Source organism: Urocampus carinirostris, chromosome 2 (assembly GCF_059441175.1).
Source record: "Urocampus carinirostris isolate Australia breed hairy pipefish chromosome 2, RoL_Ucar_1.0, whole genome shotgun sequence".
Classification (NCBI taxonomy): domain Eukaryota; kingdom Metazoa; phylum Chordata; class Actinopteri; order Syngnathiformes; family Syngnathidae; genus Urocampus; species Urocampus carinirostris.
This window is the reverse complement of record NC_142350.1, coordinates 68,202,577-68,220,444: the sequence shown is the minus strand read 5'-3', so window position 1 is coordinate 68,220,444 and position 17,868 is coordinate 68,202,577. Positions and strand designations below refer to the sequence as shown.

General features: G+C 40.2%; 1 protein-coding gene across 1 annotated transcript; it reads left to right on the top strand.

Annotated features, from left to right (window-relative positions):
• The first annotated feature begins 143 nt into the window (after positions 1-143).
• hormad1 (HORMA domain containing 1) lies at positions 144-16,911 on the top strand. Its single transcript, XM_088327592.1, has 16 exons — positions 144-286; positions 491-551; positions 3,009-3,153; positions 3,321-3,384; positions 4,109-4,145; positions 4,254-4,274; positions 4,370-4,396; positions 4,473-4,540; positions 4,634-4,782; positions 9,107-9,264; positions 11,741-11,809; positions 14,159-14,216; positions 14,466-14,521; positions 14,688-14,774; positions 14,898-14,951; positions 16,636-16,911. Exons 2-16 carry the CDS (start codon positions 519-521, stop codon positions 16,714-16,716), a joined length of 1,107 nt encoding a protein of 368 aa, XP_088183718.1. The 5' UTR covers positions 144-286; positions 491-518; the 3' UTR covers positions 16,717-16,911.
• The last annotated feature ends 957 nt before the right edge of the window (positions 16,912-17,868 follow it).

Genomic DNA, 17,868 nt, shown 5'->3' with positions numbered 1-17,868 from the left:
ACGTTTCATCAAAACAGGGTAAAACTTGTCAAAATACAATTTTGGATGTGAAATGTAAAAAATATAGTTTCATACCCACCCAAAATAATTTGTAATTGAGTGTTAAGGCTAAGGAGATAGCTGACATGTCATTGGCATGGAGAAAGTACCGCCTCTCTTGCCTGATTGGCTACTTGTTGAATTTGCAACCTGTCAATCAAATGTTAACGTTCTCCGTCATTGAACAGAAATAACTATTAACTGATTTAAAGGAAGAAATTTCCATCTAGATAAAGTCTTTATCCTGGTAAATATCATCCTCAAACCTTGATAAATGTTTTTAGTGTTTCCTTAAAGTGCTAAGTATTATGAAAAATCGCACTCGGGCGCTTAGTTACTGTTGCGGGACCATTTGATAAGACATGACTAGCATGTTTGCTAGCTAATTCATATGCTAAACAGACTGCTAAACGATGGTCGTTAAAATAATTTTATTTTTTCCTCATCTCAGATACTGTGCTGACTACTTCACTCTTGAGATGGCATGTGCTCAGAAAGTGAGGATATATCAGGTAAATAGGTTCTGTATACTTTTTACATCTACGATGGAATTAACCAAATCTATAATGTATCTCAAATGTGATTTTTTTTGTGTGTGTAAATATTCATTAGAAATGAATTAAATGAATCAGGGATTCAGAATTTAGTAAATAAATGTAATAAATCCATCTATCTATTTAACTATCTATCTATCTATCTATCTATCTATCTATCTATCTATCTATCTATCTATCTATCTATCTATCTAGACATCTAGACATCTATCTATCTATCTAGACATCTATCTAGACATCTATCTAGACATCTATCTAGACATCTATCTAGACATCTATCTAGACATCTATCTATCTAGACATCTATCTAGACATCTATCTATCTAGACATCTATCTATCTAGACATCTATCTAGACATCTACCTACCTACCTACCTACCTACCTACCTACCTACCTTGGTCATATCCCTCAAGAGGGGTGACCGACAGCAAAACACACACATACAATAACAAAGAAAATAAAAGGGAAATAAATAGCAAAAAAACCACACCAAAATTTTTGGACCATGGCCAGCCCATTTGCCCAAACACCCAAACAAGTTAGGCACCTCGGCACCCAAGTCGGTCATGCTTTCGTCCCTCCAGATGAAATGGGACACCAGAAAGCGGCCATGTCCCTCGGGTCAGGGTGACACAACACACTCTTTAGTTCAACAGCAGGGCCCGACAGCTTTCACTGGTTTACCCCTGCTGCATCATACGGGTGCCCTGCCCATCCCTTAGAATGCATCCTAACATCCCACTATCCTCTCCACTCATTCCTATCACTAACAAGAGCTCTCGCTTCCACTATATTTAGACCTCTTTCCTGCTGTGCACTCATAACTCCATCCACATCAATCGAGACTTTCTTCTTGGTCTCCTTCTATTGACTTCTGCTCTGTAGATCCTCTTCAACATTCGCTCCTCATCCTTCCTCTCCATGTGTCCAAACCAACCAAGTACAGTGGAACCTCGGTTTTCGAACGCCTCTCAGTTCGAAAAAATCGGAGTTCGACCAAAAATTTTGAGAAATTCTGTTCGGTCAAAAATTCGGTGTTTGAACGCCGGTAATGCGTGAGTGCGTACGCTAGAGTGCGATGCTGAGCAGCGTATGGGTGTAGATCATGTAGCTCGCCCCTACCCCTCGTGACCAACGGTTATCACGTGCACACTTGCCTCTTTTTGCTTTCGCTTTTAATGTCGGTGAACCGAGTGTGTTAGCCCCTAACTATGCCTCCGAAGAAGGTCGGTGCAAGCAGGACAGGTGAAAAAAAAAAGTTGTTCGTACAACTATTGCCTTTAAGAAAGACATAATAGCTAAATATGAAAGAGGTGTGTGAGTTTCTGATCAATACAGCATGCGCCTTCTGTTGACCACCACAAACGTAAGAAATCCTATTCATAATTATTTTCTTTATCTTTTTTTTTTTTTTTTACACGTTCGTGTTGGCGTAATCTTTCGTACGGGAGATTACGATAACGCGAACGTACGATTAGCCTGGGTTAGCTTTTTGATTAGGTTGAACATTCAGGTAAACATTCAGGGTGTTGTAACTGAGCCCAAAATTCAGGGTGTTGGAACGGAGCCCCCTTTCCAATGAAGCGCTAGCCACTTGTGGTGCTAAATGACTTGTAAACGACCTGATTTTTTTATTTTTACACGTTCATGTTAGCGTAATCTTTCGTATGGAAGATTACGATAACGCGAACGTACGATTAGCCTGGGTTAGCTTCATGTTTACATTAAACATGCATGGTAAACATTCAGGGTGTTGGAACGGATTAAAACGATTTACATTATTCTTAATGGGAAAAATGATTTCGGTGATTGAACAAATCGGTTCTCGAACAGGGTTCTGGAACTGATTATGGTCGAGAACTGAGGTTCTACTGTACTCTCTTATCCACACGATTTCTCAGTTCCACTACTCCTCCAGTTCTGTCCCTCACAATTTCATTTCTCAATCTATCCAATCTTGTCACTCCTAACATACTCCTCAAACACTTCATCTCAAAACCATTTAATTTCCTTCTCAAATATGCGTTCAAGTCTTTGCACCATACAACACAGTCGGCACAATCACACTCTCATACAGTCCCCTCTTAACATCCATACTTGTACTCTTGTTGCTCATCACTCTCCTGATAGCACCGAATGTAATAAATACCATCAATTATATTAAAAAAACATTGAAGCACATGCGTACTTACATTTATCATATCGCTGTTGAATGTGTATGCAGTCTGGTGGTGTTGTGTGAAAACATAATTGTGTTTTTTGAGTTTTTCCTTGCCCTCATGTAGGTTGTAGATCAGGGGAGGGTGTAATAATAGTCTGTAGTTTGCAAAAACCTGTGGTTTGTGCAGCCTTTTGAGACTACTTAAGGGTTATACTAATAAACAAGACTTGACTTAAATTGTGTTTTTTTGCAGGGGACTCAGCTGCTGCCAAATAAGATTGAGTCGGAGTCACAGTCTATTAGTGTCATCAAAAACCTGTTGGCCATAGGCATGTCGGGCATCATGTACCTGCGAGGACTTTTTCCAGAGAAAGCCTTTGGGAGTAAATATATTGAAGGTCTGATTTCAAACTCCGGTCAAAAAGAAAGCGAGAGAGTTATAATCAGGCTGTTAAGTAATTGCTTAAGTTAAAAACGAAAAATACAGGGTGCTATGATACTTGCTCACCTTCTACAAAAATAATTAACTCTTGTCTAGTGGATTTGAATTCGTTTTCCTCCACAGATCAGAAAGTGATGATCCTCAAAGAGGAGCGAAGTTGTCCTGGCGCCTGCAAGATTGTTCAATGGTAATCCGCATTTTTCTTTACACTATGGTTTTCAAAGGCATAAAGGATCACTGCAAAATTATGGTCATCGTTAAACTATAGCAGAAAAACTAAACTGTTTTCAACATTATTTATTGGTTGAACAATTAAAAAAAATATCCTTGTTCATGTTTGTTAGGTGCACCTTTAGTGCCATCTTTATTAGTCATTACCGGTCAATAATCGATCAGTATGTTTAATATTTGAACAATTACATGTTTATTTTAGCTAAATGGGGCAGCACGGCGGCGCAGTGGTTAGCGCGTGTGCGGCGCAGATCGAACCTCCTGTGTGGAGTTTGCATGTTCTCCACGTGATTGCGTGGGTTTCCTCCGGGCACTCCGGTTTCCTCCCACTTTCAAAAAACAAGCATGTCCGGTTAATTGGCCGGTCCAAATTGTCCTTAGGTGGGAATGAGTGAGTGAGTTGTCTGTGTGCCATGTATGATGGCCACCAGTTGAGGGTGTCCCCTGCCCACTGCTCGAAGATAGCTGGGATGGGCTCCAGCACCCCCGCAACCCTTCTGAGGATAAGCGGTGCAGATAATGGATGGATGGATGTTAGCGAAATGTCTCAACCTCGTGTAAGTTTCATATAAGGGGATTTTGTAATGTGGTCTGTGCATCCCTTTTAGACTTTTATGTGATTAAGGGCTGTACAAATGAATGTGACTTCACTTGACTTCTTGTCTCGGTTCCTTTTAAAGGATTATGGCATGCTTTGAAGCCATTCAGAAGAAATATGTAAGACACATTTTAATTTTAAAGAATCCTAATTTGTCATATAATCTTAAAATAATTTCACCTTAGACCCCTTGCATTCTATTAAATATCGCTTTTCATTCCCTACAGCTTCGGACAGTCATCATGTCTGTACGTATATTATAATTTCTGTGAAAATATAATCTTATTCATCATCATCAGAATTATGTAGCAACTTCCGTGTCCATTTCTGCCCCCCTTTGCAGGTCAGCTTAGATCCTGATGACCCACTGGTAATGCACCAATATTTTGATAAAACCACAAATCTTTAACATTGCTCTTGCTTATTTGTCATTTCTTATCCTCTAGAAAGTGACTGAATTTTATCAATTCACATTTCAATATGACACGGATGGAGGAATGATGGCTTTTGAGAGGTTAAGTTTCCTAACCAAAAGCAACATAACATATAGTAAAACTATTAAGGATAAACTCACTTTCTAACTGCCTGATTTTTTTTCTTCTGTCAGCACCCAAAACAAAGATGTGCCAATGACGGTTTGCGCCACGAAGAGGGCTAGCATCATGTTGGTGAGGAAGCTCTACGTGCTGATGCAGAACCTCGGCCCTCTGCCCGACAAAATTTTCCTCAACATGACGCTGGCCTATTACGATTCTGGTAAATGTCACCACTATTTGAGAAGCCCTTGCTTATAGTCCGATAATTTCCAAACACATTAAACAACTTAGCTTTTGCTCTGGCTATTTAGATGGTTTTTCCTTTTTTAGCTAGCTATGAACTTTACATTACAATATTATTATCATTGATATAATCATATTTGACATTTGGATTCTATGTAAGCAGCACGGCGGCGCAGTGGTTAGCGCTTGTGCGGCACAGTTCATGTCATGGGAACCTGTCGTGGGTTCAAATCCAGCTCCAGACTTTCTGTGCGGAGTTTGTATGTTCTCCCCGTGCTTGCGTGGGTTTCCTCCGGGCACTCCGGTTTCCTCCCACATTCCAAAAACATGCATTTCAGGTGAATTGGCCGGTCCAAATTGTCCCTAGGTGTGAATGAGCGAATGAGTTGTCTGTCCCCGTGTGCCCTGCAATTGGCTGGCAACCAGTTCAGGGTGTCCCCTGCCCACTGCCCGAAGATGGCTGGGATGGGCTCCAGCCCCCCCGCGACCCTAATGAGGACAAGCGGTACGGCTAATGAGATGAGATGAGATTCTATGTAAACATTCCCATTCCCCCAAAAGTTTTTTTATAGGAAGGGGGATGACCTCATTGTGCAGTCCCTTGTCAAGGTTTCTTTATTTTCCTCATGTTGATGTTTTTGAGTTTTTCCTTGCCCTCATGTTGGTTTTAGATCAGAGGATGGTGTCATATTAGTCTGTGGTTTGCAATAATCTGTGGTCTGTGCAGACCTTTGAGACTCTTTGTGATGAAGGGACGAACAAATAAACATGACTTGACATGTTATATTTTACTAGAGATAGATAAATAGATAGATAGATCGATGTCTAGATAGATAGATAGATAGATGTCTAGATATATGTCTAGATAGATGGATATATACTTTATTCATCCTGTAGGGAAATTCACATTGACATTTTTGTGCTTTGTGCAGCCCTTTGAGACTTTTTGTGCTAAAGGGCTAGACAAATAAGAATATATGACCAAGGAGGAAATTTCTATGTCAAGGTTCCCTGGACGGATCTGAACATTTTCTAAAGGCCTCAGGCAGTTTAACTGGCTCTACTGTCAAAATGTGTTTAAAACGTATTTTTAATACTTTTCCTTGTTGAGTAACGTTGATCAATTATTTAAAGGTGGGGTGCGGCATTTGAAAACTTTTGGTCTTAAGCAAAGAGATGGCGGCAGTGTAACACATGATTTGCGCGGATTTCTTGGACGCCCTCGAATAGACTCTTCTTTTTTCTAACTTTATGGGGGTTTGTTCTGCCCTGAACAGGTCTAATAAAATAAATAAATAAAATAAAGCATAAGGGATCTTTGAGCTCAGTTGTACATTATTAACACATACTTAATAGGTAAAATATTTAACATTCAACTTTTTAAGCCACAGTTTGTAACATTTGACCTCTAGATGGCACTGTGTTGCCAGGTATGGGCGAGGGCCAGTGCCAAATATATATATATATATATAAATATATATATATATATATATATAATATATAATATATACATAGAATCAGAACAACTTTTTAATCATTAAATCAATCATTTACATTAGTGTTTTGATGCTTTTTTTGGTCACTTTCCAGTCTGTAGGAGTTTGCCCGAGTTAAATTAACTGTAGTGAAAATAAATTCAATGGTTGTTTTGACTTTATTTTTTAACAAATGAGCACTTCACGAACATTACGATGGGCTGAGTAAATTTAAGTCCAGGAAAACATATTGAGGGTTAAAAAAAAAACCTCAATAATCGTTTTTGGGTTAATTCTTACATCCCGGAATCATAGCTTAATTGCGAGGCTCTGAAAACACACCCAGCCCTTCAGCTAAGGCACGCTTTACGCCATTTCTTGACTTATATGCCCTCTGTAAGTATGTTTTTTTTTACCACTTGGCCCTCGAGCTGAAATGATTTTGACGGCCCTGCTCTACAATATAATTTTGGTTGCAAGCAAATGATTAATCATTACATAGCGCTCCTATCGGAACCTCTAGGTATCAAACAAAGCAGTGAAACAGCATGGGCATAACCAGCCTGTTTTTCAAATCTAACCCAAGCGTCCTCAAAATTAAAGCATTTTTTAAACACCTTGCATGGCTGCATGGCCGCTATTGGTGTGTGAGTGTGTGAATGGGTAAGCGTGAAGCACATTGTAAAGCGCTTTGGAAGGTCTTCATTGACTTGAAAAGCACTCTATAAATTATCATTTACCATTTAATATCCCTAATAAAAGACAGGATAGGTTTAAGTAGGATGAAAACGTTAGTGAAAAAATTAAAAAGGGAAAGAAAAACAAAAATGTGAACAACGCAGAGTCAGAATTACTCTGTCTTGAAGTGGTTCAATCCATTTGATTCTAAGCACCGATCTCGACCCCCCCTTCCTCTTTCGCACTAGTATCACTTAAGACTCCCGAGTATTATGGGGAGAGTATGTTATACAGTGATTATGTTGAACAACTCATTTACCAACTCATACCATAACTTTGTTATAATCAACAGATATTAGCGGTGTCTGAAACTCGTGACAAAAAGTTACTGGCCTGCACAGCCATAAAGTTCCCTGCCCCATTTTTCATAACTTCATACACGATAAGACGACTCATAGCAAAAAAAACCGTTGTTGCAAAGTATTAGTATTAGAAATCTACTTATAACATTCATTCCAAGTATATGACATGGCTGTTTTCCATCTGCCATCAGTATGTACCTGGATTGACTCATCTTCATTCATGATGTTTGCGTTGCGTCGTCTGCTACAAGCCACGTGAACTCCTCTTTCCACCATGCTTTTAATTTACGTTTATGTTTTGTAGCGTCATCAATTTTGTTAGCTTCTTTTGAATATTTCTCCTGGCTTGATTCCTCACCACTTATCTGTTTTTCTTGTGTTCTCTATGCGTCTACTTTGGAAAATAATATGCAAATCGACGACCTTATAACGCTCGAGAGAGTCCGGAAGCACTAAGTTATTCAATGCAGGCTTCTGATTGGCTGCAGAGTATGCAAATTACCAAACGAACTGAATATTCCAAACAGAACAAAGATTTCAAAATCGGAATAAAGCAAACGTTTTATTTGGAAAAAAGAAAAAAAAAATCTTGATAAAGTTATGTGTATAAGTTACATGGCTGTTTTCCATCTGCCATCTGTATATACCTGTATTTACTCGTCTTCATTCATGCGATGTTTGTGTTGCGTCGTCTGCTACAAGCCACGTGAGCTCCTCTTTCCACGATACTTTTAATGTACGTTTACGTTTTGTAGCGTCATGAATTTTGTTAGCTTCTTTTGAATCTTTCTTCTGGGGCTGAGGTTTTGGCTCGATTCCTCAACACTTATCCATTTTTCTTGTGTTCTCTGTGCGTCTACTTTGGAAAATGATATGCAAATGCACGACCTTATAAGGCTCGGGAAAGTCCAGAAGCAGGGAGTTATTTGATGCAGTCTTCTGATTAGCTGGCGAGTATGCTAATTGCCTAACGAACCGAAATTCAGAAATTTCCAAATCAAACGCAGATTTAGAAATCGGAATAAAGCAAACGTTTGATTTGAAATAAAAAAAAATCTTTCGTTTGTTTTTTTTCTTGAAAAAGTTGTCGGCCATACGGGCGGAGACGTTTTGTAAGTTGTACGCCCGACGTAAAAGATGCACGCTCCTGGCGTCCGGGCAGTTGTTATTTCAGACACTGATATTAGTCCTCATTTGAGCTGCATCGAATCCAAAGCAAGTTTCATTCAACACTCTGCTTGCTCATGCTGAGGTTTTTGAGCCTAAAATCAAACCTGGGTGACCAGTAAACAACTTTACACTGAACTTGTAAATTGTTGGTTAAATCTAAAGCTAATTCTTTCAATTAAGTTGAATGACATCAAACTTGGGCAGCACGGCGACGCAGTGGTTAGCGCGTGTGCGGCACAGTTCTGAGGTCATGAGATCGAACCACCTGTGTGGAGTTTGCATGTTCTCCACGTGCTTGCGTGGGTTTCCTCCCACATTCTAAAAACATGCATTTCAGGTGAATTGGCCAGTCCAGATTGTCCCTAGGTGTGAATGATCGAGTGAGTTGTCTGTCCCTGTGTGCCCTGCGATTGGCTGGCAACCAGTTGAGGGTGTCCCCTGCCCACTGCCCGAAGACAGTTGCTCCAGCACTCCCGCGACCCTACTGAGGATAAGCGGTGCAGATAATGGATGGATGGACATCTCACTTCTCAATCCTCACCTCAGATGCATCTTAAAATGTAATCCCAAACCCATTTTTTTTAGTGTTTCGTGAAAACCCTATCTCTGTCCTCAGTCACGCCCAATAACTACCAGCCGCCGGGCTTCAAGGAGACAGACGGAACCCTCCTGATGTTTGAGCGAGAGCCGGTCCTCCTAACAATGGGCGAAGTGGCCACACCCTTCCACTTTCTCAGGATCAACATGGCCACCGAGAGACACAGGCTGGAGTCGGTGAGTGCTGGTCACCTGACCATGAATTCAAACACCACTATAGACCCTCTCATGGCCTACGTCACATGAGACATCATAGTCGAAGCTGGATACAAAACTGGTCAACACACTGAAGAAACCTAGCTTTTGTTTCTTTAAAAATGTCATATTTGTGTGCTAAAATTGAAGAAAAAACGTTAGTGATCGTAAATTGAAGTTCCATACCTGTGGCGCTCCAGGGCTCCATGCCCTTACAAAATGTTGTAATTTCCCTTACAAATTACAAAATAATCTTACTCCATATTTTTTTTTTTCATACGTGTTTATTTATGTAGTTTGTAGTTGTTATATTGTGCATGTGTTTCGTTATATCCTATATATTGTTAATGAACATTTTGTTGTGAGATACTGAGTTGCTTGACGTAAATAAGGTTTGTTATAAAAAAAGTTCAAAAATGAAGTCGCTTGGACGTTCACTGTAGAAGGAAAAAATACATGCAAGTATAATTAAGTAGAATAATACATTTTCTTATTCAAATTATTCACTCATTTTCTACATTAAATTATTGTTGGTAATATACTGATTAAAGGGATAACCACAAACCCTTCCTTTTCTCCTTTTATACTCCCTTTTTTCTTAACTCTTTATACAACAATAATAATTCGTAATATAATGCATCAAAGCAAGTTAGCCGTTTGAGAGCCGGTATTATGCCGAGAAATGCATCCCTGCCGAGATTTGCATCCCCTCGCTACTATAACCACTTTTACCTTGTTTTATCTCACTTTTATATCACTTTTCGGGAATGTAATGGCGAACATATAACCAAAACCACTTCGTCTTGCATTTGTAGGGAATGTAATACAACTTAAACCATTCCGTCTTGTATTTGTTGTGAATGTAATCGAACGGTAATGCACACCGTATATAAATCACTTTTGAGCAGGTAACATGTTTATTTTGCCTTTTTCTACTCAAATCGCTCGTATTAAAACTGTTATGCACTCTATCATTAAGCTTATTTCAGCATAATAAGCTTTATGGTAGACCATAACAGTTCTCAAAAGTGATTTATACACGGTGTGCATTACCGTTCGATTACATTCACAACAAATACAAAGAAGGAATGCTTTAAGTTTTATTAAATTCCCAACAAATGCAAGACAAAGTGGTTTTGGTTATATGTTCGCCATTACAGTCCCGAAAAGTGAGATAAAACGAGGTAAAAGTGCTTATAGTAGTTAGGGGATGCAAATCTCGGCAGGGATGCATTTCTCGGCATAACAACGGCTCTCTTTAACGAGTTGAGCCGAAAAAGCCGGTTCTTTAAAAAGAGACGGACTTCCTTTCACTACATAACTACCACATGAAATCCGAGGCGGCAGACGCATGTGCGCAGTAGCATCAAACGCTCACTTCGTTTGCAGAGAAAAAAACGATACAGAGATAGAGGCTACCGCGGCGAACTCGTTTGACCTGATTGATTTGCCCTTTGGTCATAGTCCGTGTCTACCGGATGGTACCCATCATTGACAAATTTACGATTTTCCGTACAGATTTTCTTGTTCGTCGTACAAGTCTTAAAATGCATCATAAACTCACTTTGTACGGCAAAAACGTACAGCTTGACAGGTATGAAGTTTTACGGGATCAGAGCAGACACTCCTGATCAAAGAATCAAAAGAGAGTGGTGGTAATTGCATTGAAGCCAAAAGATTGGACCAAGGCACTCATCAAAAAAGCTCGGGTTTGCAGCACACACTGTATATCAGGTAAGAGAAATTATACGTTATTGATTGTTTTTATCGAGTCCATATTACTTATTTTATCGACAAAGTGTGATGTATTTTCTTAGCTTCAGTGAACGGTTAGTGTGTAGCCTAATCAAGAGATTCATGCATTTTGTCATGATTACTGATGCGAGGCATCCGATTCCGCCCCTTTGGCGCCAACTGCCTCGAACGCTGATTGGCTACCTGTCACTTTTTAAACCCCCCGTCTTCCTGTCACCGGTTGTCAGTCCGTCTGCGAATCTCAGCTCACTCTAGGCAAGCCTTTTCGACCCTGACTCTCTCCTTTCCTGATTCCTGTTTGATTCCCGGCTCCGACCCCTTTTCTCAACTTGACGACATTTTCGCTCCCCCGTCCCGGCCATCGATCTGTTTTTCCCCGCTCTCGACACTGCCTTCGCTCGCAAGTGGGTCCTGTCTTCGTTCTGGTCCTGACACATTTACCACAACTCTCTTTTATGATCAGGAGTGTCCGCTGGGGTCGTGTAAAACTTAAATTTACGATCACTAAGGTTTTTTTGTACGGCTCACTAATACACAACATGATGACAGCTGTCGTTACAGCTTTGATTTCATCTGTCTTCTGACCAGCGCAAGTATTTATTTGCCTCCAGGCTAAGCTTTGCCCACTGAATTGGTGACAATGTTTACAAACAAATAAAAGGGTCTATTAGCAACAGTCAATGCAAGTGTCTCCTGTCAACAGGTCAAGGAGAACACTGGGAAGCGGAACCGATGGTTTCTTAAGTTAAGGCGTGACGGGAGCCTGTCACAGGTCAGTTTTTTTTTTGCACTATGATTCAATCGCTCACTCTCAAGTCAAGTCAAGTCATGTTTATTTTTATAGCCCCTAATCACAAAGAGTCTCAAAGGGCTCTACAGACCACAGATTATTTGCACCCAGACCGGAACATAGAGGAAAATGAAATCTTAAAGATATGAGGGAGCAAGTCCATGCATGATTTGGTATAATACCAACAGAACCGTGAAATCACATCTTAAGCTAACAGGGAGCCAATGCAGGTTAGCTAAAATCAGGGTCATGTGGTCAAACTTTCTTATCTTAGTTCAAAGCCTCAATGCAGCATTTTGTACCAGCTGAAGGCTCTTGATTTTGGACTTCGGGAGACCGGAGGGTAGTGCATTACAGTAATCGAGACGGGAGGTAACAAACGCATGAATTAAGATTTCAAGTGACTGATCACTGAACCGGGAAAAAAATCCCTGGACAGCCACCATGTTGCGCATTTAGATTTCAGACCTTTAATAAGTGCTGTATTAACAATGTCTATATAATTTTTTTCCAGCTATCTGGGATAATCTGTTGCCTCGTTAGCGATGCTACAGTGTCGAAAAGGATTTTGGGGTTATTCTTTTGTGCCGCAATCACCTTCGAAAAATAGGCTGATTTTGCAGAGGCTAGGGCTGCTTTATGCTTTAACAAGTTGTCACACCAGGTTTGACGGAAAACCTCAAGCTTGGTAGCGCGCCATTTTCTTTCAGATTTCCTGCAGTCTTGTTTAAGCGATCTAGTTTCATCAGTAAACCAAGGGGTGCGTCTTTTAGGGCCTGATTTAAGCCTTAGGGGTGCTACGGAATCCTGGACACTAGCCAGGGTAGCATTAAACTCATTCATGAGTGAGTCAATAGAGCCTTTATATAAAGGAAACGACGCAACTACTCATGAAAGAAGATGAGAGAGCTCAGAAACTATGACAGTGCTTATATTGCATCCGCTAAATCCTTTTATTTTTTTTAATACAACATTTTACAAAACGAAACTCAACTTTATTTATAAGGCCCTTTAAAACAGCTCCAGCTGAAGACAAAGTACTGTACTCAAATAAAACATAAATGTGCAAAAAAAAAAAAAACAACTTAAAAAGACTATAAAATAATGAAAACACTTAAAAAGTATAGAAAATAATAACATTATAGAACATAAACTATGTCTCATGTTGGGTCAAAAGTCAAGGTATAAAAATGAGTTTTAAGACACATTGTTATACATAAACATCTTGACCAATGTTCCCTCTAAGCTGCGCGTGTGCACTATTGCGCACTGCCCACACATTCTCAGCGCACAAGAAAATCTAGCCAGCGCACAAAAATGAGGGCTCAAAATGACTCATTAAGAAGCGACTTAAGTCAAGTTACAGTGCATGAAGGTCAAAATACACGGGTTCCCCTGACGTTGTGTCCTAAAATGCGGTATTTTGAAGTCGAACGAAGTTGAGTAAAGTTAGTAGAGAAAGTCGAGAACCGTCTTCTTCGGTTCGGCTCACTACAAAAGAACTGGCTCTTTCGGGTCCTAAACGGCTATTCAGGTTGTTTTTGCTTCTTCAATCCCAACATGACCAAATATTATGTAAAAATATGCACAAAATGACTTAAAGGAAGGGGGGAATGGAACAAAAAAGAAAAACATTCCAAAATGAAAAAGTAGTGAAAAGCTGAGAAAAAAAGAAACTAAAGGAAGAGAAAAAAAGAAGGAAAAAATCAGAAAAAAGACAGAAAAAAAGAAAAGAAAGAAACAAAGGAAAAAAGTAAATAGAGAACAAAAAGAAAAAGGTAACAGTTGGAAAAAATAAACACAATGAGATTTTTTTAAAGGAATTAGGAAAAAAAAACTGGAAAAAAGAAGAACAATTTTGTGTTGCATTCAAATAATTTCCAATGATATCAAGTGAATCTTGTTGCCAACATTGTACTTCCACTCAAAAATGTGATTAAATACAGGTTTGTATCGTGCAACCGACTCAATAAGCCCCCAAAAATGTTAGTATTATGCGACAACAGATACCAGGAAAAAAAAGAAATAGAAATCTTGTGAAAGATTTGTAAAAACAAATGACGTTTGTAGGCCGTACAACCTATGCAATAGTATATGAGTCAATTCATTCAAAAGTGAAAAATCATTTTGCGCTGCCGGAAAATCAGCAAAATGAAACATGATGTCAAGTTTTGGACATGTTTGATAATGACTTATTTGCCACACTTGGGATTGCCGTTGCTCTCTGTTGTTTCAAGCGTTGCTCACCGACTTTGTGTGAACCCTCAGGCCCGGGGAAAATTACAGGGAACATTGATCTTGACTGATATTTGCTCATCTCTTTTCGTGTAGAGGTCGGAAATTGAAGACACGGAAGACACGCACGTTGACGACAACAAAGACAATCTGGGTAAAGTCCTTTTATTATTCATTATTAATTAAGAGCAGAACAACACAATGTTTTAGTATTTCAGTAATAGTTGGCATAAAAGTATACATTTCCAGTGTTCTGGTTTACCCGCGTCCCTGCGTCCTTCTTGTTTAACTTAAATTTGGACTTGTCAAAATCAGGTGACTTGGATCTGGATGCTCAGTCATGTGATCAGACCTACAAAAAATGGCTAAAATGTTTATTTCGGCACGTTCTTCCTGTCTGCAGAACCAGAGATTGAGCTTACCTGCCATGAGAAGATGGACAATTGTGAGGACAAAGCAGTGAGTGTGTTTTTGTTTAACGCTATTGTCCAAGAAGTGCAGGAGACAATTATAGAAGAAATAAAGGATTACTGACAATAACATTGAGAATGATGCACTGTGAATTTGATGTTTCAAAACAAAGTATACATTTTTAAAAGATGACGTGTGGAAATGTTCTTCTTAGGTTGAGGCTCATAGTCAGAAATCATCCTCCATGGGGCAGGTGTCCATCATGACCACCAGGAGTGGACGCCTCATCCAACACATATCGGTGAGTGGGTCTCCTCAAGGTCTCCCTTTTTAAATCTTGGACCAGAGTCGTCAGTTCATGTTTCGATAAATGTGCCATCTTTTTTCAAGCTTCTTCTAAGCGTCCTTACACTTTTTATTTTAGCCGCAAAGAAAGGAAACAAACTCAAAAAAGAAAGCCGCTGTGAAGAAGAAAATGGTGAGAAGAACTTGTTCTTTGAAATGTCGTTTACAATGTTGTGTGCGATATGACGTATTTTCCGGACTATAGGTCACATTTTTTTCATAGTTTGGCCCTTGGGTGACACTCATACTAAGACCAGAACGGAATCAGGACCCAAATGCGTAGCGTTAACCACAAGTTTATTGAATAGAAAAAGGAAGGGCAGCGCGGGAAGCAAGTCGCTCTCGCAATCGGTTCCTGATCCGAATACGGAAGTGGATACGGAAATGGCGGTGTCAGGAACGGAAAAACAGGTCGATAGCTGGGACAGGAGAGCAAAAACGTGGTCGGGATCAAAAATGGGTTGTAAGCTGGGATGGGAGAGCAGACGTGGTCAGGATCAAAGACAGGTTGTAAGCCGGTACGGGAGAGTAGATGTGGTCAGGATCAAAAACGTGTCGTTAGCCGGGACAAACGGGGAGATCAGGAACGGACAGGTGGAAAAACGGGTGCAAAATCAGAACAGGCAGGAGTAGGGGTCAAAAGGCTTGCCTTGTAACAGCAGAGGTTCGCTGACGGACTGACAACCGGAGAGTGTCAGGGCTTAAAAAAGGACAGGGAACCAATCAGGTAGCCCGCAGTGGCTGGCGCCAAATGAGCGGGCACATGTGATCTAAATCAGTAATCATGGCAATACTCTGGTGAGACATTTCTGTGAAATTGTTAACATTATTTCCAGGTAAACAATTTCACATTATTATATATTTTTATTACTGGTCATTTATATCATTTTACATGTTATTTTCCCACTAAACCACAAGAGGGCGCTTTAGGCCTTCATTCGTCGTTTCAACCTTGTGTCCCGTCCTGTCCGGTATCTTGCTCGTGTATCCAGTATCGATCCTGTCCGGTATCTGCTCGCGTATCCTGTATCTGATATCCATCCTGTCTGTCCTGTCCGGTTACAATCTTTTCTGCCCAGCGATCGCCGAATCGCTGGCGTTTGTGTTCCCGCGCATGACTGCCCCCTTCCCGTAAAATAAAGCATGTGTGAAAGCGTTAAGCGTCTGGGTCCACTGTATGTTCCGGTTTTGACACCTTGCCATGTTGTGCAGACTGCGACTTATAGTTTGAAAAAAATCTGGTAAATCATTTCAACTTGCTCAAAAGGGATTTCTAATTCATAAAAACAACTGAACCAAAACGGCACCAAAAATAATCAGATTCTGCAGATCCTTGTATGTTTTTGTTTATTAAATACATTTCGCTCCAAAATGTGACTTATACTCCAGTGCAACTTTAGTGTTTCCCGTGGAATTTTGTGAGACTGTCATGAGCCGGAGCAGGATCAGGACCCAAATGTGTGACGTTTCTCATTTTACGGGAATTGGGGAGTCATGCACGTTAGGCAGCAGTCTGGCGTGGAATGACAGGATTGATATTGAAAGAGAATATCGAAATTAAACAGGAAGAACTAGATGGAAACGAAAACTGGAGAGAATAATAAACAGGACTGGAGCGAAAAGCAGGTGGGAGTCAGGGTCGTTGCAAATGAAGCTGCTCTCACGAGGGCAAGATCACAAGAAGCGCTCACTACCGCGAGGGCGGGCGTGCACGCGTGGCCGGCGCTCTCACGAAAATCCGCCTCGCGTTGCCGATGAGTCAGCATTCATCGGCCGAGCGGGACGTCGGCTCACTTTTTCGAACCTTCTCTCATCAGGTTCATCGCTACGAAATTCCCAGCAGTCAAGAGGGACCTCTCAAGAAACGCAAGGTCAGCGTGGTGAAAAAGAACCTGTGAGCCCCACGCGCGTTCGCCTCCTTTCTAAGTTTGCATGTGCGCACCTGTCAGGTACTTTAAAACATGAACTTTATTGTTTCAGCTGTTAGAAGTTAAAATGGTTGTTTTCTGCTGCAACTTTGTTCTAATTGTGCGCATTCTAGCATAGTTTATGTCTCATTTTCAAAGCGGATTTACTGAATACATATGTACTAACACATTGCAGAACTTTCAAAGATGTTATGGGCTCTGTTATGTATTCATATATTAAAAATGACCTTTTTCCTATGCATTATTAATTTTTTTATAACGTTAAGTTGGTATAGTGGGGCGGGCAAAAAAATATAAATTAAAATATTCCTAGATTTTCAAAAAATAGCTTTTTACAAAGTGAAATAGATTTAAAGTCCAACAACAATGCAAATGTCATGAACCAGAACAGGATGAGGACCCAAACGCGTGACGTTTCTCACACAAGCCTTTAGTTTTCCGGGAAATGGGGAGTCATGCACGTTAGGCAGCGGTCTGGTGTGAAATGATAGGGAGCCAGAGGCCGACGAGATCGATACCAATTGCCCGAGTTGATATCAGACAGAAGGGGTCGGTACCGGACAGGACGGGACGGACAGGATGGATAATGAATCAGGATATTGAAGATAAACAGGAGAAACTAGACGGGAATGAAAACTGGAGAAAGTAATAAACAGGACAAAAATAAACGGAAACAAAACTGGAAACCGATATTAAACTGTACAAAATAAACAGGAACAATACCGGACAGGAAATACCAACTGGAACAGGACCGAGTCGAAACCCACGTCTTGCGGGGCAGAGGTTCGTTGACGGACTGACAAAGAAAGATTGAGAGCACTGAGCTTAAATAGACAGAAAGCCAATCTGTCAATGAGCCGTAGCTAGTGCCACACGAGCGGGGCCAATTGGGCGCCATGGCAACCGTGACAGCAAAATCCCTGCAAATGCAAACCAATAAAATATAAATTAAAAATATGAACTGTTCCGTGCTATAAATAAATGATAAAATGCTGAAAAATTAATGATTTACAATTCTATTTTAATTTAGACATTAAAATAAGTTAAACAAAAAGCGTAAGATCAGCAATTTCTATTGAAAGATTGAATGCACTTTGGCTCATTCTATGTTTTTATACTTAC